Source organism: Apteryx rowi, unplaced genomic scaffold (genome assembly GCF_003343035.1).
Source record: "Apteryx rowi isolate R43461 unplaced genomic scaffold, aptRow1 scaffold_503, whole genome shotgun sequence".
In the NCBI taxonomy this organism is placed as follows: domain Eukaryota; kingdom Metazoa; phylum Chordata; class Aves; order Apterygiformes; family Apterygidae; genus Apteryx; species Apteryx rowi.
Window position 1 is genome coordinate 606,874 of NW_020450765.1, and position 26,139 is coordinate 633,012.

The following is a 26,139-nucleotide window of genomic DNA, read 5'->3' on the forward strand; positions in this document are numbered from 1 at the left end:
GGCGCCCTGCATGTCCCTGCTCAGCGTTGTGCCCTCTCCTTGCAGAGCTTGCCAGGCTGTACAAGAACGAGGGGAACGAGTACTTCAGGGAGAAGGACTACAGGAAGGCTGTTGTCTCCTACACGGAAGGGCTGCGGAAGAAGTGCGAGGACCTGGAGCTGGGCGCCGTGCTGCACACCAACCGCGCGGCCGCGCAGGCCCACCTGGGTAGCCCGTGCTGGGTTTCCTCCCTCCCTCTTGTCTAGCACGGCATAGCAAGTAGCTTACCCATGACAAAACGGCGCCCTGAGCCCTCCGGACGCGGCACTGCCCCAGGCACAGCTGTGGGGTTTGTGTCTTGCTCCTTGCAAGCTGCCACACAGGCAGCGGCTGCGACACTGAGMCGGTTCAGGGGGAGGTAGGACCTTGGGCTCTGCGGGGCACACGCTGGGCTCCAGCGTCTCTTGGAGCGAAATGTTTTGTCACTCCTTCCCTGCCATGTCGTCTTCGAGTTACTGCCTGTCCTACCAACGGCATCAGTGCAGCAAGGATTGGCCTCTTTTGGCCTTTCAAGGTGTTGCATGTTGGTAATGGTCTGCCCACAGTCATGTTATTTGTGTCTCACCTGTCCAATTGATTCCTGTCCTTTATTGTTTTGCTGTTAACTTGTTCTTTCCTCCTTCACTTGCCTCACAGTGGTTGTAGAAGCAGTGAATTATAGAGTCTCTGCGTAAGGCTTTTGTGGCCTTGAAGTCTGTTTGGATTTGAARTATAAATGCAAGGTTCTGAGCAGTTTTGCTTTGTTTGTAGGTAACTACCGTTCTGCTCTCAATGATGCAATCCAAGCAAGGAAGCTGAAGCCCACCCATCTCAAAGCAATCATAAGAGGTAAGAATTAAAGCATGTATTATTGCATGGAGTGTAAGGAATGYCCTTTCAGAGCAGCCTTGAATATGTTATTTTAACTTGTCATACTGTTATTGTTATAAGCCCTGGAATAGCCTGTTAGGTGTCTCTTTGTTTCCTGCATGTTTCTGTGTGTTAAAGAACAGTGTTTATAAACCCTAAATTGCTAAGAATATGTAACATTGTTTCAGAACTGCATTTGTTTCAAAAATGTAAAGCCCTGGCTGTAGGGGGTATCTTTGCTTCTCTTGTTTTGTTATTCCTGTCTCTGCCAAAAAGAGAGCTGTGCAGTTTGCTTTGGATTTTTGATCTAAATGACATCTTTTTCTTCTTCAGCTTCCATATCTGTAAAACAACTTTGGATGTGTTTCTGTTGAACATAGATGTTCTGTAGAACATAACTTTTGCTGCTTTCCAGTGTTTTTTGGTTTTTTATCACTTCTTATTCCATGGAAATCACTGCTTTATTTTACATTGAGACACATGTTGAAATGTGAATTCTAATGATATAATTTTACTTGTAACAGACACTGATGGCATCACTCTACTAATTTCTGACTAGCAAATGGTACAGTAACTGCTAAAGTATTTTAGATCTTCTGCTCAGCTTAATACACCTGCTGAAATACTGCCATTTAAAATTACCTTGCAAAGCAATAACATCTGCTGCTGTATATGCCTTTCAAAGACACTAAGTCTAACACTGTCTTTATAASCACCAGTTTGCATAACAGTTGTATACTGATTCCAATGCCAGAAACTTAAAATCTTAATCCTTTCAGGAGCGCTCTGTCACTTGGAGCTAAAGAATTTCTCTGAAGCAATAGCATGGTGCGAGGAGGGCTTGCGAATAGACTCAAAAGAGAAAAAGCTCGTGGAAGTGAGAGCTAAAGCGGACAAGTTAAAGGTAAATGTTATGGCAGCCTAGAGTCTACTGTCCTTATCCCAGGACTGGTCTGTTCTGCCCATTTTGTATCAAGAAGTACTTTAGGTTCCCCTGATGGAGACTGCTACATATAAGTTTCTGTGTAGTAGAATTTCCACAAATAGAATTGAGTGGTGGTTCATGTTTAGTGTGTATTGTTGAGATATGTAGCGGAAAGAGCTGGAATTTCTTTGGAGATCTGGACTGATTTCTCCACTCATCAGCGGATTAGAGCAACGATGAGTGTTGACTTGCTGTGTGTGACCAAGATGCAACCTTTTCTTATATGCAGCGAGCTGAGGAGCGGGATGCAAGGAAAGCGAAGGTGATGGAGAGGAAAGAACAGTGTCAAAAGGAAGGTTTGCTCGCAGCAATAAAGGTGGGCCAATGAGGGTTTTGTTTTTCTTTCCCAATAGTTTTCCTGTTTGTCTCAAGTTGTTTTCATATGCAGGTTTTTGAGGGCTAGAGCCAAAAAGCTTTGAGTCAAAACCACAGTCCTCCTTATCTGCGTGGCTTTGGCACCAGTTCCCAGAGCTGTTTATGTATTTCAGATAATGATTAATGTAAAATACAAACCCAGTATTAGGAGCTGAAGCAAGAATCCAGGAGGGCGCCTGCCTGGTGGGCTGTAGCATCACAGTGGCCCAATGAAGCGTGCCAGTGGGCATCACTTCAGTGGAAGAGCAGAGGAGGCCATCTGATAGGGTGGAGGAGAGACACGATCCTGGATGTTTTGCTTCCTCAGCAAATGTTGGGGCTATGTTAAAATATTGTGGACTGTTATACAAACTCTGATCTCCTCTTCTGCGGTTCTCTGTCAGAAGAAAAGAGTGAGCCCTCTTCAGTCCTCTGAAAGAGAGGATGTTCTCTGGAGTGGGTGTGTGTAGTTGCATCCTGAGGTTGTGTGTGCTAACTCCCCCAAAGCAGCATTTCAGATGCATCCTTTTCCCTGCCACTTTCTCAGGCTTTTCTCCCAGCATGCTGGCTCCTCTGGATTTCCAGCTCTCCTCATCCTTTGTACGAGGAGTCCGGGGGTCTCGTTGAGGTTCTGGATTTTACTGGGAGGACCAGTCACCTACCACATACTGTAGGATGGCTTTTGGTGGCACGCTTAAGAGCAGACTCTTTAGTAAGAGTGACATGATTTGTCCTTCTACTGACTGCTAGTTTTCCTGATCATATTCCCCCCCGCCCTTTTTTTTCCTTCCCTTATAGGAAAGAAATATCAAGGTGGTTCTTGAGCCTTCAAATGAGGAAGAGGAGATGTCAGATGGTCTGGCTGAGATGTCCTTGGATGGATTCCACTCTGACAATGCCATGGGGGCAAAGGTGCACTTAGATGCTGATGGCAACCTAAACTGGCCTGTCCTCTTTCTGTACCCGGAGCACGAGCAAACGGACTTCATTGCGGCTTTTCACGAGAACACGAGGTGAATGCACTGTCAGCATCATCCTTGAATAAAGGAGATCTGTGAGCGAGTGAAAAGAGACAGCAGGCGAAGCACTGTCCTGCTAATCAAATAGCTCCAGATTTCTCCTCTCATAGCTGATGCTGCTTTTGAGCAGGAGATTGCACTAGATGTCCTCCTGAGGGCCCTTGCAACCTGAAATATTCTGTGATTTAGAAGTGCTGCTTAAAATATTGGAGGGCCAAAATCTAGAGGCTAAATGAATTTATAGCATCATATCTAGCCAGTGTGATTAAAGGGGCTTGCAGTGCAAGCCTGGAGCAGTGGTCAGTAATGGTTGTACCCCATGCATGTGCATGCCTTTTCTTAAGATGCTGTTTAGAAGCCCTCCAAATACATGAGTTTCAGAAAGAGGAATAAACCTAAAAATTATAAGATGCTTCCAAAAGGGACCTTTTGTGACCCAGGACTTTTTCCTAGGGCTTACAGCAGGCTTGACTGACATACTGCAGACCTTTCAGACTATAAGCAAGTGACTGGAAAGGTGGGAATTCCACCTTTCTTGATTAAAAACTTCACTTTCTGGCCTTGTGAGGTTGGAATTTGTAATGTTTTTGTGGGGGGCATGTGTATTCCTTAGAATTACTAACAAATTCACGACTCAAAATTACAATGCGAACAGGTTAGTAAAGCTGTAGCTCTCTTACAATGTTGTTAAGTACACCTTTTCATGGCTAAAGAAAGTAAAAATGGATTCCTAAAACAATTTGACCACTGGCAATCCTGAGGTACCAAAGTAATCCTGCCTCTGACGCACAAGCTTATTCTGGACACCATGATCCAATGAAGCATGGTGCTGATAGGACCATGTGGAAGGGAAGTCAATTTTAGACAAAATGTGGAGTGTTTGACATCCTTCTCAGTGTGAAAGTAAAAAGTTATAAATAATATGCTGTTGCATTGCTCAAGTTTGTAACCAATAGCATAAGTTAAAACATGGCCTTGGTCTCATTAGGGAAGCAATGAGTTTGAAGGAAAGCAAGTATGACCTTTATATTGATTTAAACATATTTTTGAGTCTGTTCTCTAATTTGCCAGTGTATTTTTACCATGATTCAAGTGCAGCTATATAGGCTACTGAAGCTGAACTACTCAGATGCAACAACGTAGTTTCTGGTTTTCCTGTTGTTTCAGAATACTTTGTCTAAGTTAACATATGTATTTTGGCTTTTAGATTTATTGATCATTTAATGGTGATGTTTGCTGAGTTACCTCCTTGGGATTTAGAGAGGAAATATCTTCCCGACAGTCTTGAGGTGAGCGATTTGACTTTCCTTCTACTTCAGTTTGTGATTTCTGGGGTAAGATTAAGCAGCTTTGAGTATATGAAAGCAACAGCATCATTACCTGTTTACCATAAATGGATGTGAAATAGGGTTTTGAAGAGCTGTATTCAGCTATAAACTTGAACACTTTCCAGATGTACTGACACTTTTAAACAGAATTCATTAWGGAAAATAAATACCTTATAACAAATAAAACATAAGTGGGAGATAAAAGGTCTTTTACAGATATTGTCTAGATTCCGATCTTCATAAAAATAATTAAGATTTAGACAACCCAAGCAAGTAAGCTATCTGTTTTTTAACCACACTTGTAGTGAAGTTGTTCAATGTAAATGAGAAAATATTAAAAAAAAAAAAAAGGTTATTTTTGGAGCTAAGTATTGGGGGGTTAAACACGTAATCCCATTAAGTCAATATATGTCTAGTAAGAGTTTAAAAAATTGCAGGATGTGAATTGTTGTGGCTACAGCAGGTATGGAGAATTTTTCAGGAACTGCGTATAAAAGGATATAGATGGTTATTTCCCATTTTCCACTTCAGTGTCGTGTGCAGCAGGCAACAGGGCAGCCCTTAGTGCAGTGAGCAGGCAGGTCCAAGAGGACAGTGGCTGTGTAGTTTACCAAATTAAATCTTTTATTCTAGCTGTGGGTGTGTATATGCTCAATCTAAGGCAGAATTGTTGGATTTGAATCTCTGAAATCTACTCCATTTTGTTCAAATATCTTTAAGCCTAATCAGTTTAGCTCATACCATTGCTGCATTTCACCAGTTAAAAAGCAGCCCTTAGATTTGGGTCGCTTCTCTGTAAAGCGCAGAAACAGACGGTATGTTTTGCATTCCTGCTGCCACCGTCATAAGAAGCTAAGCAGTTACTTTTTTATACAGGGAAGACTTGGAATTTACACAAAACAAAGCTTCTGCATTGCTGAAGTTAGCATCTGACATGGACAGTCATTGCATGATACCAAAGTTTGATAAACCTCAAGTGGATTTATGGTGTGCTGTTACTGGACTTTCTACAGCTTAGTAGTTTGCCTTCATGTATCTTAAGTATTCAATAACTCTCCCAAACTTTTTCAGCTCTATTTTGAAGATGAAGAAAAAGCAGAAATGTATGAGGTGAACCCAGAACACACTTTGCTGCAAGTGTTGCAGCACCAGAGGTGAGGCTGCTCTAGGTCACTGTTTCACCTGTTTGATTCCAGTGAGGGCATGAAGGCACAATGAACGAGCTTTGGGCTTTAAGTGCAATTTGCTCTCTGACTTACCAGTCTTAACTCTTGGCATCTCTTAGTTGGGAAGGTGTAAAGCAACGGGACCACGTGGCTTTGTGCCTGGCTTTAGGAATTTACTTCCCCTCTCCAAAAAAGAACAACTCTCTCCAGGACTAGAAGGAGATGGGGCTACACAAACAGGAGCCCCCGAGGGGCTGTCTCATATGCCGTCAGTAGAATGCCGCTTAAAAAAAGGCGGCAGCATACAGAGAACGTGCTGAAGGTTAACAACGCTCTTACACGCAAACTGTGCGAGCAGCCCCAACACAGCATGCGGCACAGTCTCACTGTCTGCAATTGGCTTTAAAGGGTTATTCAGTTATTCAGAGAAAAACCTGCTGTTTGGGAAGTGAAAAAATTGTTGTAATTCTTGTGCTGTTGACTTGTACTGTCTTGTAGCTAGCTGGAGAGAGCCTGCTGCAAAACACTAGTGGATTGGTCTGTCACAGTGGGAGCAGAGCTGTAGCTCCGCTGCTGCGGACTGTCACTCCGTAAAACTCAGCAGCATGCATAATCCCTGCAATTTCAGACTTGAAGGGCTGTGCAAAAAGAATCTGACTTTCAGAGTGAGCGTAACGGCACTCTGTTCTAATTAGAAGTAGATGTTGGGAGAAGAATTGATACATAAAACACTCCCCCTTGGATATGTGTAGCTGTGGCTGTGAAAGGCTCTGCTAATCGGCAAAAATGCTTGTCATCAGCCTTTGGGAAGTCGGTCTTTATTGAACTGGGGGGAAGTCGCTCGCTTTGCATGACGCTTGGCCAGATACAGGGAAGCCAAATGACTCCTTTTAATCTTTGCAGATATTTTGTAAAGGCTGGGACTCCAACAGTTTTGGCGTTTGTAAAGCATTCTCCTTTCTCTAAGAAGTACTTCTCTAGCAAGAAGGTGCATCGGCTATAATGAGCAAGAATGAAACGAGGAATCCTGCGCAAGAGACTGCTGTTTGTTTCCCACTTACAGACTGCGACTTTCTGCTTGTATGAGAATACCTGGCACATTTCAGGGGAGAAAGCATCGTTGCGCACAGGGAAACTTCCGGCAAAGCAGGATGGTAGGAGAATGGGGGACTTACGAGAGGGGATTATTCACTTAAAAGAAATCCAGCTGGCTTACAAAAGGACATCTCTATCACAGACTGCATGTAATTTTGAAATAAACCCGCAGCAGTGCCACACCTTGGCTGTGGTTGAAGCAACAGCAGCTGGGAATGTACTTACCTGTGAAAAATCACTGATTTCCTTGCAAGGTGGGCTGTAGTTACCTGGGCTTCACGGCAGTCTGCAGCGAGTACTGCCTGCTGGCACGGGACGGATGCAGTTGGATTCCTGCCTGGGCCCGCTCTGGCTCGGAGGGTTAAGGAGCAGCCGTTAGTTCACCACTCAGCTCTGCTGCTGCCCAGAGCGAGGCAGRGCTCTCTCTTTCAGAGCAGTATGTTTTACTGACCTTTTGCTACCTTACTTATTGTCCTATATAAACTGGAAATAAACATGTCTATTTTAAGTAGACTGACTCCTGCCTAATAAATGAGGCARTCATTTTTCTCACTGAATGAAATAGTGCATGGTATTCAAGAGAATGATATACAGTTATTTTAAACCCAAACATAAGAGCCTTATCCATCACACTAAATGGTAAAGCCAACATACAGGGTTTTCAGTGCTTCTGTGTTGGCTTTCAGCTTTTAATTAAAAGTAACTCTAAATCTCTCATTTCTCTCTCCCCGAGCTGCCCTGATAAATAGTGATTGCAGAAACATACTGCAATTTTAGACACATCAAGTGCTCAGGACATTAAAAAGCTATTCAGCTGTAAACACTTCTGCTAAGATCAGAGATTTTTCTCACTCCAGAGCTGGATTCAAACAGCTCTAAGGAAAACAAAAGCTTGAAGTTCCTTTTTAGCTATTCCTAAACTACTTCAGTGTGCACAAATATAGTAAAAGTATTTTACAGAGAAAGAATTTAAAGAAGCATAGCACAATTTCTTAAATCTATCTCCATTCAGTCCTGCTTTGAATCAGTTCCACAACCACTACTTGCCATAAACACCCCTGACTATGCACTAACTGCTGTTACTATTAGAACTTGGTCTAAGTAGTCGAGTGTTCTCCTTTTTAATTAATGAATGATTCATGCAGCAACTTTGTAAAGTCAATCAGAAATTATTGTTACTTCCAGAGAGCCAGCAGAGAGCACATCTGTACTGTATAAACTCAAAGCAGTTCTTAATGACTGAAACCATGGTTTTGACCTATTACGAAAAATGTTTCTGTAATTGGCAAAGCGGAAGTAAAAAAGCAGTAACTGCTGAATGGTGCAAGTGGGCGCACTTTGGCCTTACCTTTTTTTAAGATACCTTTAAAGGTCTTTCAGAGTAAAAAGATCTACAAAATTTGCGTGCTGCATACACAAACTGGGAACTTTGATACAGATCCTCATCGTGAAGTCCACCATGAGAGAAGAGGACGGCCAGCAGCTGTCCCCCCACGGCAGCCTCTGGCACGTTGTGTCCGTGCTTTGCAGCGGACAGGACAGACCACGTGGAGTGGCAGCGTGGCGGTGCACCAGCCAGAGCACCTCGCCTGCCACCAGGCAGCGCAAAGCYGCAGGAGGAGGTACAGCACAGCATCTTTGGAGGGATGGCGCCACAGGTACCCGCGAGCAAACCATTCGGTTGGCAGGGATTTAGTAATTAGAAAAATGCAAAACGATCCATTCAGGATAGTCAACGTGATGCAAAACTCCTGTCAATTTTTGGAGGGAATGTGGTACGTAAGTGTGATCCCCAGCAGAGAGGGGAAATAGAAGCAAAGGACTCCCCATCCGAGGCTGCTGAAATTTAATCCCCAAAACTACACGGTGTTTTACAGCAAGGCACAGATTGGCCACAGGGAGTTTCCCTTTCCCCACRGCTCTGGTTCTGGCCAGCCACCCCTCGAATCGCAGTCCGACAGGCGGCCTGCTCTCTCACAAGGCAGAGAGGTGAGCAGCCAAGTAGCACAAGCTCCAGCCGTTGCACGCGATGCAGCACAGGTTGCAGAGGGAGGACAACGCGTGGTAGATGATGAGCTGCCGGGACATCTTCCTATAGGCAGGGTCYGACTCGCGCAGCTTCCGGTAGGATTTGCTGGTAAAGAAGCCGATCTCCTGGCCCAGGCCGTAGCTCCGCTCGATCTGGTGCATGTCTGCCAGGATGTCCGAGGTTGTCCGCCCAAACCACTCTGCGTTCAGCGCTGCAACAGCCACGCAGACGAAGAAGACGGTGATCTGCAAGGCAGCAACAAAAGCTCTGAGTGTTTAGTGCCCACAGCGGATTAAATGTCTCCACAGCCCCTTTTACGCACAAAGTGCTCTCAAATCCGTGTGCTACCTGGCTTCCAACTGGAGCAGTGCACAAACCTTGCCACTGCTGACAACCAACCTCAGCAGCCCGAGCGCAGTGAGACCCTGCGGAGGAAGGGATTCGGACTGCAGCCAGCTCCCGTTTCAAGGCGGGCAGCTACCTGGGTCGTTTCTTCCTCGCTGAGCAGCTCGCTGGGGTGGTACATGGCAAATATCGTCAGGTTGAAGAAGGCACAAGCGGAGCCGATGTGGAGGTAGTAGGGGAAGAGCTTGCTCCAGATGAAGCCATAGGTGTGCCGGGTGAGGCAGCTGCCCATCACCAGCCCTGCGGGGAGGCGAGCGGTCACTCCTGGCGCAGGACCCCCGTCGCCGAGCCCTGATCCCGGGCGGAGGATCACAGCAGAGAGGGAGAGCCTCAAACGAACCTACCAGACACGAAGGTGACCCAGATCTGCATCCCCCAGGAGGTGGAGAGGAAGATGAGGTGGAGCAGCTTCGCCACATCCGGGGGCTCCGAGCTGACCGGCATGGTGCCGGGGCGGCCAACGCTGCTGTTCCTGACGGCAACCTGCTCAATGCAGGGCAAAACGCAGCTTAGCGTGACAAAAGCAGCGGCCGTGGCAGGGCTCTCTATCTCGGATGGGGGTGCTACGTCAGCACCCCGTAACCTGCGGGTTTGGATGGACTTTCTGCAAAGTCCAGCCAAAGCCCGGTCTGACCCCTGGCCRCAGGAACAAGTGCAAAGTCAATAAAAAGGGAAAAGGAGCAAAACCCTGCCAATTACGCCTGCCCGCACTGTGGACGTTAGACTGTCTTTATCTGGGAAAAGTCCCTCCTCTGGCAGCTTAAAAACACGGGCCCAGCCAGCAACGGCTTCTGCACGTTTTAACCAAAAAACCACAGGTTTCCCCCTGAAAAACAAGCCTGCTCCCACCCTGCTTCCAGTGCCTCCCAGCACGTGGTTAACTGGAGCCAGGCGGGAGGCACCTGCAACTGGGGGCTTGTTGCAATTAGGAGCGAGGTGGGGGTGGCTCCCGCGGCCCCAGCACGGAGTCCCACATCAGCCGGGACGCGGGATGCGAGCCAACGCGGCAGGAGCAGGAGTGCACCGGCCCCGCTGTAGGGACAGACGGAAGGTCCCTAGGGGCCAAAGAAGTGGGATCGGCTCCCGGGCTCACCCGCTGCTGCCACAAGGGTCCCTGCGGTCCCTGCTGCGCTGCTGGGGCGGCTCCACAGGTCTGTGCCGGTGGGGGAAGCCTTCCTGCTGGGAACCAGCCGTGGCGCCGGCGGAGCTACGGCACAAGGTGCACCACCACCTGCCAGCGAGGGCAGCGCACGTGTGCACGGTGCCAAAAACYGCCCGTTCCGGCAAAGTCACCCCGTGCACCGGAGCCGCTCAGCAAAGGCGGACGCCCCGGCTTGGCGGTGGGGACCTGCTCCGGCTCCCTCGGGCATCCCAAATCCCCGGCACCACCCCGCCCAGGAGGCAGCAGCGGCAGGGAGGTGCTGAGGAAACCTGCTCCCCTGCAAGGAGAGCTTTGGAAAGCAACTAAAAGAAACGTGCTGGGAGCCACACGGCTGCGGCCCGTCGGTTCTGCTGCGGTCCCGTTCCCTGCGGAGCACCCGGCTGCGCGGCGCCGCAGCCCTCTCCCCTCGGCCAGCACGGCCACGACAGGAGTTAGGGCAGGGACAGCCTCGAAAGAGAAGCTGCTATCGGATCGCGTCCTGCTCCCCCTGCAAAATATAGAAATATGGAGTATATGTTTATATAGCAATTCCCGCATATTCATTTATGCATATATAAAATTACTTGCCGTGGGGCCCCTCTCCCGCAGCGCCGAGCCCTTGGCGCCGCCCCGACGAGCCCCGGGGCCGCCTGCCGAGCAGCCGCRCGGGGTCCGAGAAAGGAACCGAGGCAAGAAAAAGAAACCGGCCGCTGAACGGGGACAGGTCCGGGCAGGCGCTGCCGCCCCGCTGTGCCAACTGGCCCCGGCGCGGCACCTCCTGAGCGGCACGGACAGGCCTTGCCCCAGAGACGCGTGGAAGAAGAAGCAGACGTTCACACAGGGTGTACATATCTGTTTTTTGCTTTTAATGCACTTTTATTGTCACTCCTTCCGCCTGCCGCTGCGGCCCCACCGGGCCAGYGAGATGCAGGATGCAGCCGCCCCCACTGCAGCTCCCTTTGCTCCCGACTCGCCGAGAGCCGAGAAAAACCCTCGAAACGCCCCTGCTGCTGCAGCGAGATCCTTAAAGAAGAGACCTCCATTTTCCACGGGGCCGGTTTCGCCTCCCTCTGTCTCGGCCTGATCGAGAGGAAGACGGCGCTGACGCTCAGCGCGGCCAGGGCGAGGGCGCAGAGCGGGTCTCCGCTCTCCCTGCCTGCCCTCCCTTCCCCACGTCGCAGCCTCTTTCGCCACTCTCTGCCCCGAAGAGCAGCGGTGTCCCCCATAAAAAAGTAGTTAAACAAAAGAAAGAAAAAAAAAACTGTTTAGTAAGAGTTTTATTATACAAAGATTCAAGTAGCGTCAACTGAACTAGAAAAGTCAATTCCTGTACATCAGCTTAGAAAATTAAAAAAAAAAGACATTACGTTTTCAACGTTTCGGGTCACGGGGTTACACTTCACTGTAACGCCGCCAACTCGCCGCCACGCAAGGACCAGCGGTGCCCACGGGGCGGCCGGGTCCGCCGAGCCGCCCCACTCCGCCGCCTGGCTCTGACCGTCTCCAGCTTTCCGCCGCGGCCCTTTTCGCTCTCAGGCCCATCCGAGGCGTCCCATCACCCGCGCACCCTTCGACCGCTGCTCTCCTAGTAATGCCGCTAACCAACTACTCATCTAAAGGCGACCGCTTGCCCCCCGCCGGCRCGAGGGACCGCTAGAGATCCTGGAGCTGCAGGATGAGGTCGTCCTTGTTCTTCAGCAGGAACTTCTCGCAGGCTACGAAGGTGGAGTAGAAGTTGGAGGACAGGCCCACAATGTTGGTCGTCACGTAGTTGAGGTACCCCGGTGTGGCCTGGTTGTAGTAGGCCACCTGCAACCCACAGGATATACGTGTTAAGGACGTCTGAGGAGGTTGAAACCTCTTCCGCTGCGTGCAGGCAGCGGTGTTGGGGCTGGCCTCCTTCTGGATGGCTCTCCTGGGGCGCAGAGGGACAACCAAGCCAGGAGAAATGTCCTCTGCCCTCAGCTAGTCGCCATAAACCCCTCGATAGATGGGGACAGGCTGGGCTCAGCTCTCGGTCACATCACAGCTTGGGGCCGGAGCTGTGCACCAGCCCGAGAGGACACCTCGGCCCCGAGAGGACACCTCGGCCCCAAGAGGACACCCCGGTGCCAGGAGGACACCCCGGTGCCAGGAGGACACCCTGCTCCGCACGCAGCCCCGCAGCAAGGTCTCACCTTGCTCGTCTCCTCCGTCTCCGGCCAAATGCAGAAGCCCGAGCAGAGCGTCTCGCCCCGTGAGAAGCCAGGGCTGGGGGGGTGGGTGGGCAGCGTCACCGAGCGGAAGGCCACCACGTAGGGGTCCCTGGTGGGGAGAGGAGGAGGAGGAGGAGAGCCCGGTGAGCGGGGCGCAGCCCGGCCGAGAGAGCGGCGGGGGCCGGGACCCCGCGGGGGGACGCGGCGCGCTCCGGTTTACCCCTTGTCGCAGGGTTTCCGCCGGGACGCCAGGATGACGAAGTCTTGCGGCTTGTTCTCGTGGCTCACCGTCTGGCTCGCCACGTGGTAGATCATGTCRTCGTCGTCCACTTGCTGGACCAGCTCGGCGCTCCTGGGAGGCGGGAGGCAGCGGTGAAAGGAGGCAACGCAACCACGGCGCGGGGGTCCCGACGCAGCGGCGGGCTGCGGGTCGGGCTCCGGCGATGGGGCCGAAGGCTTCGCCCTCGCGCTCCTTCATCGTACGGCCGAGCCAACTGCGTGTGCAGGACACCGCACCTCCTGGGCCTGTTCTGCTCGTTGATTTGGTTGGTCTGAGATCCCTTCTCCCCACGGGGAGCCCACAGAGGGGCTCCGAGTCAGTTCTCCCCAGAGGAGGAGGTTAATCTTATGTATGGCTTCACTTCTGGATCATGGCTCACACCAGGGCAGGAGATGTTGGCTCCAAGGTCCCCAGAAGGGACAGAGCGCTCCAGCACGGGCGGCCTGGAAGAAGGTCTCTCTTCCTTCGCTGGGTCTTTGGGGGTCATCAGCACCTGAGCTAGGCCAAGGGGCCCTAAGCGGGGCAGCGCGGGCAGAGCACTGCCCCGGCCACCGCTCGGGCAGCACCACCTGAGATGTTCTCGGGCAGGAAGGCGGTGGGCAGGGAGGGACGGCGGCTCTGCTCCGCCGCGCCGTGCCGGGAAGCCCCCGCGCCGCGCGCCGGCACTCACGCGTAGTGGCTGTCCCACTCGGGCCGCCGCCGCAGGTCGGACAGCAGGGAGAAGGCCTGGGCTGCGGTGATGCGGACCGTCATCTCGATGCGGAAGGAGAGGAACTGGTCCTCCTCCAGCGTGTACATCCTCACCTGCGGGGGCACACGGCAGGCGGTGCGGCGGGCGCCCGCGGGAAGCCGCCGCCGCCGCCGCCGTAACGGGCATCCCCGCGCCCCGAGTACCTTTTCCTTTTCTCTGGCAAGGACCCAGTTTGCTTTGGCGACCAGCGTCTTCAGCGTGGAGACGTTGTTGTAGCTCAGATAAACCTGCAGCGGGGAGGCGAGGAGGCCATCAGCGGCGTGGGCGTCCCCTCCGCGGGGATGCCCTTCGGCACGGCACGGCCCCGCTCCCGGTTTCCGCATCGGCCCGGAGCCAGGACGGGCAGCGAAGCAGCCGAAACGCCTCCCGCGCCCCGGCGGCGCCCGCAGCAGCGCCGGCAGCGCCGTACCTTGTTGCTTTGGTCCCAGGGCACGGACAGCGGCACCTCGGTCTGCSTGCAGGACACGATGTATTTCCTGCGGGAAGGGAACCGCCGTCCTTACGGCAGGGTGGAGAGCGGCTGCGGGCAGCCCCAGGACCCCGGCGCCGAGCAGCTCCGGAGGCGCCGGCCCCTTCCCGGCCCCCATCTCCCCGCTCCGTCCCCGCTCACCTGTCCAGCCGAATCTTCTTCCTAGCGCTGGCTTCCCTGTACCTCCTCTCYCCGTCCTGACAAACGGGAAAAGCACCTTGGGTTAATGGGAATCAGTTACACGGAGCAATCGATTTAATTCACTCGCTACCGAGCGATTTGGTTTCCATCATAACAACGCTGCAGCTGTTTTGCAGCGAGTCGGAGGAGACGATAAAACTAGGGCCCTTCGGGGCTGAGCAGGACTCAGCGGCGCGCCGCTCCCCGGGGTCCCGCGGCACYGCGGCGGGGAAAGGCTCGGATGCGACCGCGGCTCCGGAGCCCTTCCCGTCCTCACCTCCGGCTCGGGCGCCACCAAGGGCAGGGCGCGGGGTCGGCCCTCCTCGTCCAGCACCACGAAGGTCATGAAGGCGCTGTTGATGTGGCGGCGGCTCGTGGCCATCTCCTGCCCGTACGCCTCGGCGCAGACCCCCACCTCCATGCTGGGGGGGGGACAGAAACGGTAGATGCAAGCGCTGCGCTTCCAGCTAGAAGACCACAAGGTTTCCGAAGATAACTTCTTCCCCCTACCTGTTTTTGAAGGCGTTGTTGACGATGGCCTTCAGCACCAGGCGGTCGCCGACCTGCGAGGGTCCGCGGAAGTGGAACATCTCGATGGTGGTCAGCGTGGGGTGGGCATGGCACAGCCGGCTGCCGGGACGGGCGGCGCGTCAGCCCTTGCGCCCGGGGCTGAGCGCTGCCTCGCCGACCCCCACCGGCACCCCGCCGCCGCCGCCGCAGGGCGAAGCGGGGCCGCACGGGAGAGCGTCCCCCGTGGGGCTACCTGGCGGCAATGGTGGCCACGTTCTCCATCCAGGCCATGATCTGCCCCCCGAAGGTGTTGCCCTGGTGGTTGGCGTGCGGCGGCAGCACCAGCTCCACGCTCTCCACCCGGGTCTTCTCCGCCGGCACCACCACGCTGCCGTCCCGGGTCTCCAGCTCTGCTGCGGGAGGAGAACCGCGCTCAGCACACCCTTGCTCCCACCGCCCCGCGCCGGCCTCTCCCAGCCCCATCCCGGCAAGGATGCCACCGCGGGCCCCCGGGCTAGTCCGGGACCCGACCCCCAAATCCCGCTCCATTCGGCGCCCGGGACGCGGTACCGGTTTCGCGGGGGCTGTGGTTGAGGAGGTCCTTGAGGGTGTCCTTGTGGGCCAGGCGCATGCGGCGGCGCTCGGCGGCGATGCTGTGCTCGATCTTCTCCTCCTCCGTCTGAGGGGTCAGCGGCTTCAGCTTGACCTAAACGCGGAAGACAGATGGCAAACCGAGTCCCGGCCGGGCCTCCCGGACCCCGTCAGCCCCACGACCAGAGACGGCAGCGGGGAGCGCTTGCTCCTGCTCCTCCGCAGCCCTTTCGAGCTCTCGTTTTTCGGGTGAGTTCCCACCAAAGGGGCAAATGCACCAGGTGCCCCAAGCCACGTGGACCAGAGCTAGTCCTCGGGCTGGATTATACCCTAGCCACTTACGGAGGGGCCAGAGGCAAACGGTTCCTGAAGGTGACGCAGATCCCCTGGAAGATGACCCAGGGATGCTCCTCCTGAGCCGCGCCGCCAGCGTCGGCGGTGCGGCGGGAGCAGAGGCACGCCGAGACGCGTCCCCGCCGTGCCCCGCGCTCACCTTGGCGTTGGCTTGATCCTGCGCCACGAAGGTGGCGTACGCCTTGCACACGCTCCACTGCCGCCCGCTGCAGAGGTCCTCGTGGCTGACCTGGATGCCCACCTGGCCGGGGAGACGGCGCCGCTGAGCCGCGAGGAGGCCACGGGAAGGGCTTCCCGCGCCGCGGGCCTCTCCGCGGCACCCCGGGAGCTTCCCGCGAGCACCCCCAGAGCCTTCTGATCCAAATATTTGACCACGTCAAGCCACATATCCCAAGTCAGGCCATGCAGGAGGGGATTAACACACCAGGCGAAGCCTGAGGAGCAATTTGGTGTTTACGTGGCCGCGGGGAGCGGAAAGGAGCCCGGCTGGGTGTGGAGGTGCGGTGACACAAGCGCAGTGAGGGCGCGCGGGCGGCACGGGAGGTGGAAACGGGCTGCAGGCTACGAACCTCCATGCTGGAATTAAAGGCTCGGTTCACCTTGGCTTTGATGTTAACCACTTGCCCGACGCTGAAAAAAAACAACCAAAAGGAAGCGTTAGGGGGTGAGCAGGGGRCAACGTCCCGTATTTATAAAACACGCTCAGACAAGGAGCATCTCCCCCAGCGAGACGCTGCGGCTCCCTGGCTGCCAAAAACGGCGGTGGCCTGACCCAGGGGGCTGCGCCTGGGCAAGGTTTCCTCCRCGAGTAACCGCACGGGCAAAGGGCGCCCAGAAAGCCGCGGTGTGCCGGGCTGGGTGCTTCCCCCCATGGCCCATCCCCCACGGCGGGCACGCTCCCAATGGCTCGGCCGGCCTCCTCCGGCCTCGGGTGCGAGCCCTGAGCCCTCTTCCGGCCTTCAGTAGGCTTCAGAGTGAACACACAAGCAACTTGAGCTCTGCGGCCTTTCCTACTCTAAATGGCACCGATCGAATGAACAAATGCAACTTGCTGGCAACACACGGATAGAAAACAGAGTCTTCACCAACTGCGGTATTAAGTCAAGGACGCCCCGCATCCTCTAAAGGAGACCAAGGCTACGAAATTAAGTGGAAAGCTAAAGCTGGCGGCAGTCGTTAGCGGGGTTAGTGCCGGGTTAGGCGGCTCCGCTACGGCTCAAGCGTCCATACCAGACACCGCTGCTCCCCCGCGGCCRCCCAGGAGCGCTTTTATACCTCGGGCTGGTGCGAAGAGAAAAGCGAGAGACGGGCAGAGTCGTTAGCAGGGGAGGCAGGCCGGCCCCGCCGCGGTTCGGGGGGATCGCTAGGAAGCAGGGAGCTCGGCGGCTCGCCCAGCTCCCGTCGTTCACGCAGCCGTGGGAAGTTTCCCCGGGAAGCAGAGGAAAGCGCGGAGCGAGCCAGACTTGCCAYGTGGGGGTGACAGCGGCCGGGCGCCACCTGCGTTCATCCCCCCGGGCCTTTCCGGGGCCAAACCTGGTGGGTTTCTCCCCAAACGCCTGCAGGAACCGGCTGGCACCCTGCCTCCCTACCGATCCCAAAACTGTGTGGGGCCGGAGCCCGGAACACGTGGGTGCTGGCGGTGGAGCGGGGAGAGGCAGCCTTCCCTGCGTTGGCTGAGCCCCCGGCACGGACGGCACTGGGCACCATGGGAAACATTTCCATAGGGAAATGGGGACATTGGTGCCRAAGGGGGAAGCAGCTGCCGAGGCATTTGCTTAGGAAGGAGGAAGGCGGCAGCCCAGCACACGGACCTTGAGTCCTCCAGGCAAATGAGCCCTGCACCGGCCCTGAACCGCTCGCACGGAGAGACCTTGTCCCTGCCCTTGTCCCTGCCCCTGCCCTGTCCTTGTCCCTGTCCTTGACCCTGCCCTTGTCCCACCCTTGTCCCTGCCCTTGTCCCTGCCCTTGTCCCCATCCTTGTCCTGCCCTTGTCCTGCCCCTGCCCCTGTCCTTGACCCTGTCCTTGCCCCGTCCTTGTCCTGCCCTTGTCCTGCCCTTGTCCTGCCCTTGTCCCTGTTCTTGTCCCTGTCCCTGCCCTTGCCCTTGTCCCCGTCCTTGTCCCTGTCCTTGTCGCTGCCCCTGTGTTGCCCTGGACGGTGACTCGAGGTAGCAGCTGCCGGGCGCGGGCGCGAGGTGGACGGCACTACGRGCACCGCCGCACCTAACCGGCGATCTCCGCACGTGAGGAAGGCGCCTGGTGGCGAAGCTGCCCGTACCCAGAGCCTGCGGTGGAGGCGGCCGGCCCCTCGGAGGCTGCGCGCCCCCTCGGCAGCACCCTCGAAACGCAGCGCCCGGCGGAGCAGCGCGGGGCCGTGGGCGCCCAGGCGCTCCCCAGCACCGCAGCCCAAACCGCACCGACCCCCCGCCCCGGCCCGGTGCCTCCCCTGGGCCGGCCGCGGCCACGGCCGGGGCTTCGCCTGGGCGCACCGGAGCCGGGCGCGTTGCGCCGTGCCGTGCGCGGGGAGGCCGGGCGCTGCTCCCGGAGACCTGGCGGAGCTCAGCCCGGCGGGAGGAGCGTCCGGCGTCGGCCCCGCGGGAAGCCGGCCCTAATCCTTTGCAAGCCCCCCGCGCGCCCCCACCCCGCCACGTCTCGCCCCCCGCTCCCCGCCGCGCGCGGCCCCCGGGGGGAGCAGCCCGAGCRCCCCGGCGCCTTCACCTGATGGTGTGCTCGAAATAGATGTCGTCCATCGACGCCGTGACGCACGGGCAGCCCGCGTGCTTCTCCGCTGCAAAAGGAAAACAGGCGGCGGCGTGTCGGGCTCAGCAGCTCCTCCGAGCGCAGGGTCCAGCAGGCRCCGAAGCCGCGGGGGTTTAGCGCGTCCCAGACCTGTGCTGCGGCACGGGAGCGGGACACGCGGGGCAGAAACCCGCGCGGGCCAGCGGAAGCGCGGCGGGCACCGAGGTGCAGCTCGCAGCCGTACGCTAGGTGGTGGAGCCGGCCCACGCTTTCCAGCGCRCCGCTTTGCTCGGAAATAAAGGATGCAGCGGGTTGGGAAAGGCAGGGGGAGGCGAAGCGGCGGGAGCAGCTTCCCGCCGCCGTTTCAGCCTTGTGCCCGGCGGTGCCGGCGCTTACCCGAGAGGCAGGCGGCCGTGTCGATCCACTTGAGCAGCTGGCCCACGCTGAGCTCGCCGCGGTGGCTGGTGTGGCAGGGCAGCACCAGCTGGCTCATCTGCACCTCGGTGCCGTTGCGGGCTGGCGCCCCGCTCGCCATGCCGCCGGGGTTCCCGTGCCACACGCCGGGGAGCGCGGCGCCGGAGCCCTGCGGGACATGGCAGGGCCCCGTGAGCCGGCAGCACCCAGCCGCCCGCGGGAACCCGCTGCCGCCCCGTTCCCGCGCCCCCCGYGCGCCCCAAGGCTCCGCTACGGCAGCAGCGGCGCCCCGATCCGGCGTGACCCAGGTGCCCACCAGCCTTTTCCGACCCTTCTGGCGTGCCCACAAGTGAAACRCGCCCGGAGCCGAGCCCTTGTCCCATAACAGCAGGGAGAGGAGCCGCGTCCCCGCGCAGCTTTGCCCCAGGCAGGCTCCCAGCCCAGCCCAGGCGCTGCCGCGCTCCCCATCCCGCCACCTGCCCCAGCCTCCTGCGGGATGAGAACGGGGAAACYCATCCACCCGCGCAATCCGTGTCTGAAAGATGCTAAACTGGGGGGGAGGCGGGAGAAGCCCCTCTCAGGACGCATGGTTTTCTGGCTAAATTAAGCAGAGGGAGAAAAACACTCATTTTCAGGCTGTTTACCCGTTCCCAGTTTCCTCTTTTTGGGGCGTCTCCTGCCTGCCAGCCTGGCGGAGAGCCGTTTTCAAGGCATCGCGACTGCGGAGTGGGAAGCAAGCTGCCGGRCCCGCAAACGGCCCGCGTTGCACAAGGGCTGAGCGCGGCCGGCCTGGAGCCGCCGGGGCCACAGAGAACCTGGCACCCTCGCCGGCTCCTTCCGCTTTCTGCTCCGCCGCGGCGCCCGCCTAGAGCGCTTGCCGCGGGATGCCAGCTGCGGCAGCGTCTTTTCCCTTCGCTTCGCCCGGCCTCTCTTAAACGGGGTTTGTCCTCAAAATTAAGCCGCCGCCGGGGCCGAGCGCACCTTCGGCCTCTCGGAACAGTGTTTTCTGAGCGGGGCCGACAGGAGACCTCCATTTCCTTAGATACTGGTAGGCGACGTCGTGGGAACACCGCAACCCGGAGTGGTGCAGCGTGGCATCCGTTAGAGCCACCTCTCCGGAGCAGAAGCACTGGGAATTGCTCCCCAGCCGCGTCACGAGCTCTTGCAGAGCCTGGGGCTTTTCTCCGCGGAAGAAAGCCCCGGTCGCAGGTGCCAAACCGGGGCGTCGCAGGCCAGGCAGCGCTGCGGCCGAGAGCCAGCCCTTCCCGGCGGCGCTTTCCGCTCTGCCCCCCCRGCTCTCYGGCGAGCCCCCGGGACGCGTCAGCRGCRCGTGCCATCCRAGCGCCCGGCCRGCGTGAACCCCCTCCGCGGCCCTCTCCGGTTTCCTGCTCCGTCCTGCATGACTCACATTTTCCAGCACGCGCTGCGCCGCGACGCCAGGGTTTGCTGTCCTCGTCCCGCAGGGCGCTGCGCCCCGTGCCCGCRCCGGCAGCCCGCTCCCCGCGCGGCGCCGCCCCGGGGCCCTTCCCGCAACAAAAAAAAGTCTGGAAAAAGCTGCTAAAGCTGGAAAAAACTCGGAAAAGCTGCTAAGGAAAAAAAGAAAAAGCACGGGTCCGGTTATAATCTGTGCTGTCGCAGTCTTACTTCTGGGCTCGGACCTGCTGCGCAGCAGCACCGGCGATCCCGGCGGGCGCTGCGGAACCCCCCCCGCTGCCAACGCCTGCGCGCCGCGTCTCGCCCTTGGATTTAAGCGCCCTCCGGAGCAACGGCGCCCTCGAGGCTGGGCACTGGCGGGGGGCGTAGCGGGAGCAGAAAGCGCGGAAAGGCTCCCGGCTTTGCCGGTGGGCTCGGAGCCCAGCGCCCATCCCGCTCCCGGCACCTTTTCCCCCTCGCCCCCCGCTCCGGCAGCCCCCATGCCCGGCGAAGCCCGGCCGGCGGGCTTGGGGGTATCCGCTCTTCAGAGCGGGGCGGAATATTCACCCTGCAGGAGGCGGCAGCCGGCGCCGGCGGGACCCCGGCGGGGAAGGACCCGGGGCCTCGTGGCYGAGCTGCGGATGCCGAAAACGCGCCGCCGAGCCCCAGAAATGCTCCGCCCGCGGGTATTTTTAGGCCGCTGGGTTATGGAGACGGAGCGGGCGACTGCCTGCCCTCGTTAAAACCACCAGCCTCGCTCAGCTGCCAAATTTTTAAAGCTGGGGACTGATGCAGCCCGCGGGTCGCCATGGCAACGCGACACATTACCTAGGCGACGACGCTCTTGCGCCGTCACCCCGCGAGTGACCCAGTTCTGCCCCAAAAAAATAATAAAAAGAAAAGTTTGCGTCAGGAAAAAGCCTTCAAGCGCAAGGTTTTCCCTGCGACCGAATGCCGCCGCCACCACCGAACGTCGCGCGCCGCACGGAGCCGCTTGCCGGCCCGAGGCGAAGCGCCGGCACCGCACCGCCGGCGGGGTTAGAAAACGGGGCGAACTGGGCTTCTTCGCTGTTTCCTTGCTGGCGACGGGGTTTTTCCCTGCTCCGGCCGCGAGCAATATCCACGGTACCAAGCCGACCCGCGCCCGTTCGGAAGTTCACCTGAGCTGCTTGGGGAGATGGTGCCGTCTCCGAGGGCTCYGGCTCCGGCGGCACCAACGCCAACGCGGGGCAAAGTCCCCGGGAGCGAAGGTCCCGGCGAGGAGGGCCCGGAGGAGGCGACGCCACCGGCACCCGTGGGCACTGCTGGAGCCGGAACGCGCACGATATTCCCGAGCTGCCGCGGTGCTTCCCAGGCGCCCCCCGTTTTAAGCAAAAGGCAGGTGGTCCGGGCTCCTGGCAGCGCCAGAGGTTTCCCAGCGGGAGCGGCGGCCGGAGGCCCCGAACCTCTCCGCTGGGAATTCTGCACGGATCAGGCCAAGCCGCCTGTGCGAGCCGCAAGAACGCAGCGACTTTAAGCTTCGCCAGACAAGGGCTGGCGCAGGCGGTTTCTCGCCGCCGCGGCTCGGGCGACCCCGTCCCCCCGCGCAGGGCCGCCCCGGGGCTCCCCGCGCTCCCGCTCACCTCGGCCCGGGGACGGGGCCCGGCGCAGCGGAGAGGCGTCCAGACACCTGCGCGCGCCGCGCGTCGCCCTCCGGGCCCACGCTCCGTGCTCGGACCGCCGCCAGCGCACACCCCCTACTTCCTTAAAAATAGTCATCCCCAGCTCTCTTAAGGTAGCCCTCCRCAAACGGGGCCCCGCGCCGGCGCCGGACGGGCCGAGCGGGGGCCCCAGCGCCGGCTTCACTCCCGCTTCCCGCGGCGTGCGGCTGATCCCGGCCACCAGCCCCGCCGTTCCCGCGGTTCCCGCAGGGCTGTCTGCTCYGCAGCGTCTCCCAGCCGCCTCCCCGGGAAAATACATATAAGGCTGCTGCTAGCCGATGAAACCTAGCTGAAAATATTTCCTCCGGGTGGTTTGCCTCTGGGGTCGGAGGAGCGGCCGCTCGGTTCGTCAGCCGGCGAAGCCTCCGTGAACTCCTCCTTACTGCTTTTGAACCAGCTGTAACAGGGATTTTAAGGGGGGGGGGAAAAAAAAAAGGTACAAGACATTAGGAAGGAAAAAGCACGTTTCCCCACGTCACTGCATTTGCTGTGCAGCCTATTGTTTTGGGGAGACATCGTTCTATTTGTATATTATTTGCATGCTTTCATAGGTGCATCTTGGTAATCAAAGTACACGGGTTTGATCAAAGCTCTTCGCACGAAGGCACAGCGCRAGCGCCGCTGTTCTGCCAATCCAGCGGTGAAATAATTGAACGGATTCAACAGGAGGTCAGGCCACGCCGTTCGGGTGGATAAGAGCAACGAGCGATCGGAGCAGCTTCCCCAGGGGCAGGCGGACACCGCCGCGTGCCCCAAGCGCAGCGGCCTCCCGGCGTCCCCCTTCGCGCCGGACGCCAGCGCTCCCCCGGTCGGGGTGCCGAGCGCGGCCGCTGCGGGATCCCGTTTCCGCCAGCGTTTCGGAGCAATCAGGGAAAGGAGATAGCGTTGGGCCATGCAATTTATTCGAGTGCCATATGAGAGATTCCCTCTGGAAGAACATTATTGTCCTGTTTTAGCAGAAGACTTTAACCTCGCCGAGCATTGGTGGACTGGATTTTAGTATAAAATTTGCACTTCTTTTATCACCTTTCTGAGAGCAGGGTGGGGGGAGAGTCGATTTTTTTGCTCTCCTAACGCAGCCCCTTTAACACGTTGCAGTTAGTTTTTCACACCGAGATGCGATTAACTCGTTCCCATCATTTCAGAAAAAGGAACGTTTCCTTTGAAACATTTTCTCTTCTCTCCCCGGGCAGCAAGTGAGATTACTTTTTGACAACCTGTTTTCCTCTCCGCTTGCAGGCACCAAGGTGCCCTGTGATGCACGCGCACGCGGCAACACTGCAACAAGTAGCCCACGACGGACTTTCCCGCTGCTCCCTCCACCTTTACGCCAAGCCTTCTCTAAATGAGGCTTGCCAGGGCCGTCTTTTCCCCTCGTTCGGGCCAAGCGATTGCCACCAAGGGGCTCGCTCGATGCAACGGGGCACGACGCCTTCCCCCTCCGCACCGGAGGGAGCCGCGCGGTCGGAAACGCTTTGGACGCTTGACCTGTGCTCGAGCCGCCCAACAGAAGTTGCAGAAAGAGCGGCCTGACGCTTTACGGGGGCGATTAGCATCATGCTGTAATTACGGCTTATAGCGGTTGTATTCCCCCAGCTCTCCCTTTCGGCRAGGAAACCCATTCGTCTGGGGCGCGCCGGCGCGCTCGCCGCGCGTCCCCCCGGCCTCCGAGCGAGCACGCAGCCCCGCGCGCGAGCGGCGTCTCCCCCATCCTTCACCATATGCCTGTCTTTTACAGTTCTTTGGTGCATGATGCTCATGGAGTGGATAATTAGCTAAATGAATTAATTGACATTCATACTTGTAATTAGCAAACGGTTACAAGCAGCTATTCTCCTTGGGACAACTAAAATTTCTCAGGGACTCATGTTAAAATACTGTAAAATCGTTAGGAGTAAATAACGCGGGCTGCACGTAATGCCTGGTGACGGCGCCTATTTCCTTTCCCTCGGTCGTAAAAGCCACCGCATTGTAAGCAAGCCGGTGCAGAAGAAAAGCAGATTATCAAATGTTCTGGAAACGCCACCTCTCCGGAGAGGCAGCGCGGCTGGAGCATCCCTACTTCCGACCCAGCCGGAGCCAGATGGACGGCCTCCAAGACGCAGCGCCGCGCTAGCTACCGCCAGCTCCCTCGGAGGACGCGGGAGCCAGCTAACCCRCTCCCGCCGCCGTTTGCTGGAGAATTGCAGCAAACGAGGATGGCGGCGCGGCCCTGGCCCACGCTCTGCGGGAACGGCTCTGCAAATGCCGAGCTGCAAATCGGGGCCGYGTGCGGTGCAAGCACCGCCGGGACGCGGTGCACAGGTCAGCCCCGGCGGCAGGAGCGGGGTTCAGCATTTCGCACCCTGCTAAGGAGCCGTCGCTTCCCCRATGGCTGGAGGAGCCCAGCCCGGCRTCAGGCACAGAGTCCGCTCGCGCGAAGAAATGGAAACTTGATGTCGCGATGGCAGTGATTATTAATTAAACCATTAATTACTCCTGAGCAAAAACTGACCTATTAGTTTCACCGCTTCTTGGAGTCCTTCGAACAATAAATTGTTCCTTGGCTCAGCAGAGGGTGAAAGTGGTTGCAGAGTAATTCAGATCCTCGCTGAAACCTGGATTTTTTTAGCTATTAAGGAGACGACTGAGAGCTATTACTCAATACCCCACGCGGTCGCSTCAGCCTGCAGGCCCGGCTAACCCGCACGGCCGCGTGCACGGCCAGCACCGGGGCCGGAGCCTGTTTAACCGAGTCAAGGGGCCAAAAGCACCAGCCCGAACCCCTGCCACATCCCCCCGAGGCGGGCGGAGACGCTGTTCCCGCAGGCTGGAACAGGCACCGGCCACACGGCATCGCCCTCCCTCATTACAGAAAAGGGGGAAAAAAAAAAGAGAGATACTAATGCACCAGCTGAATAAATCAACCCCTCGTGTCATCTGCTGCATTAGCAACCGCTGCAACGTCTTCGGCTGCGCCGGGGGGAGCGCTGCCGCTGCCCGGCCCCTGCCCTCCTGCCCCAGCGCGGTTGGCGGTTCCCTGCCGCCACGAAGGCGTGCGGCGAAGCCGAGGGCCCCTTGATCGGGGCAGAAGAGGAGGAAACCCGCCTGCTCYGTCCGCCGGCGGGCACTTGCCGGCCCGGGGCAGCCCCGCGCAAGCGGCGGGAGCAGGCTGACGGGACGAGGTCCCCGCGCTGCTCTACCGGGAGTCCCGGTCTGGCTCCACCGCACTGTCAAAGCTATGGATTTTTGTTTAAAGGCGAGGGAAAGGGGCAAAAGAAAAAAGAACAAGCTAAGAAGCAAAGAACTTTTAAAGGCTGGGCCAAATAGCTGTCATACTACCCTTTAAGCTGTTACACACACTGATAAGTTCTCGAACACCCAGACTGCACAAGATAGCAGGAAGGCTAATTTTTCTTTAGCTGCAGGCAAAAAAAAATTCAATTACGAGGTAACCTATTTTTCAACTCCTCCATTGGTATTTACTTAATTTACTAAATCCAGCTCTCCCGCCCCCCGCGACGGAGGGGAGGAGGGAAGCCGTTTCCCGTCAGACTAAGCCGAGTTCTGGGCTGCTGTGGGGTTTTTTTGTGTGTTTTAATTCAGACGTTGAAGGCTAGAGACGTGGCTGGCCTGGAAGCTTGTCAGCAAACGGCGCGTCCGGCGCCGGGACAGGCGAGCAGGGGGACGGTGCAGGGTGAGGACGGCGCGGAGCTGAGGCCGAGCGCGGTGGCTCTCGGCGACGAGGACGGCGCGGAGATGGAGGCCCTGCGGTGGGACGCTCCGGGGCGCGACGTCATTCCCTGGGGAGCCGGCTCTCCGCGCCACGGCGAGGCGTCGGGGCGACACGCTGCCTGGTGGCAGCCACCGCCAGGGCCTGGCCGAGGCAAGCGGAGCGGGATGGGATGAGATGGGATGGGATGGGATGGGAGGGCGGCTGCTCCCCGCCGCCGGCAGCCTCCAGTGGGCCGAGCCTGCAGGACATGCCAGGGGCGGAAAAGCAGGAGCAGGCCCGAGGCAGCGGCTCCCCCATGGGCCTCCCCCGCCCTGTGCCTGCCCCATGGGGCCTGGCCCCCCACTGTGGGGCCTGGTCCCCCCCCTGCTGTGGGGCCTGACTTCCCTGTGGGCCCTGACCCTGCTGTGGGGCCTGACCCCC

General features: G+C 57.7%; 3 protein-coding genes across 3 annotated transcripts in view; 1 reads left to right on the forward strand and 2 right to left on the reverse strand.

Moving 5' to 3' along the window:
- Positions 1-7,397, forward strand: part of TTC4 (tetratricopeptide repeat domain 4) — a 10,978-nt gene extending 3,581 nt beyond the window's left edge. Inside the window, exons 5-12 of the mRNA XM_026079906.1 lie at positions 7-207; positions 790-867; positions 1,668-1,792; positions 2,103-2,189; positions 3,026-3,240; positions 4,454-4,535; positions 5,646-5,728; positions 6,644-7,397. Of these exons, the coding sequence (XP_025935691.1) occupies positions 7-207; positions 790-867; positions 1,668-1,792; positions 2,103-2,189; positions 3,026-3,240; positions 4,454-4,535; positions 5,646-5,728; positions 6,644-6,743 (971 nt within the window). The 3' untranslated portion in view covers positions 6,744-7,397. The remainder of the gene's footprint in view (positions 1-6; positions 208-789; positions 868-1,667; positions 1,793-2,102; positions 2,190-3,025; positions 3,241-4,453; positions 4,536-5,645; positions 5,729-6,643) is intronic.
- A 1,094-nt stretch (positions 7,398-8,491) lies between these two features.
- On the reverse strand, positions 8,492-9,723 carry TMEM205 (transmembrane protein 205). The gene is made up of 3 exons (XM_026079911.1): positions 9,614-9,723; positions 9,346-9,509; positions 8,492-9,109 (listed from the first exon to the last, which is right to left on the reverse strand). The coding sequence occupies exons 1-3, from the start codon at positions 9,711-9,713 to the stop codon at positions 8,810-8,812; spliced, it is 564 nt and encodes a 187-aa protein (XP_025935696.1). The 5' UTR covers positions 9,714-9,723; the 3' UTR covers positions 8,492-8,809.
- Positions 9,042-19,925, reverse strand: ACOT11 (acyl-CoA thioesterase 11). Its single transcript, XM_026079907.1, has 16 exons — positions 19,920-19,925; positions 18,874-19,060; positions 18,457-18,526; positions 16,310-16,370; positions 15,880-15,981; positions 15,366-15,501; positions 15,049-15,208; positions 14,796-14,915; positions 14,563-14,707; positions 14,247-14,302; positions 14,046-14,112; positions 13,780-13,863; positions 13,556-13,689; positions 12,826-12,957; positions 12,588-12,714; positions 9,042-12,219 (listed from the first exon to the last, which is right to left on the reverse strand). The coding sequence occupies exons 1-16, from the start codon at positions 19,923-19,925 to the stop codon at positions 12,064-12,066; spliced, it is 1,743 nt and encodes a 580-aa protein (XP_025935692.1). The 3' UTR covers positions 9,042-12,063.
- Positions 19,926-26,139: the final 6,214 nt, after the last annotated feature.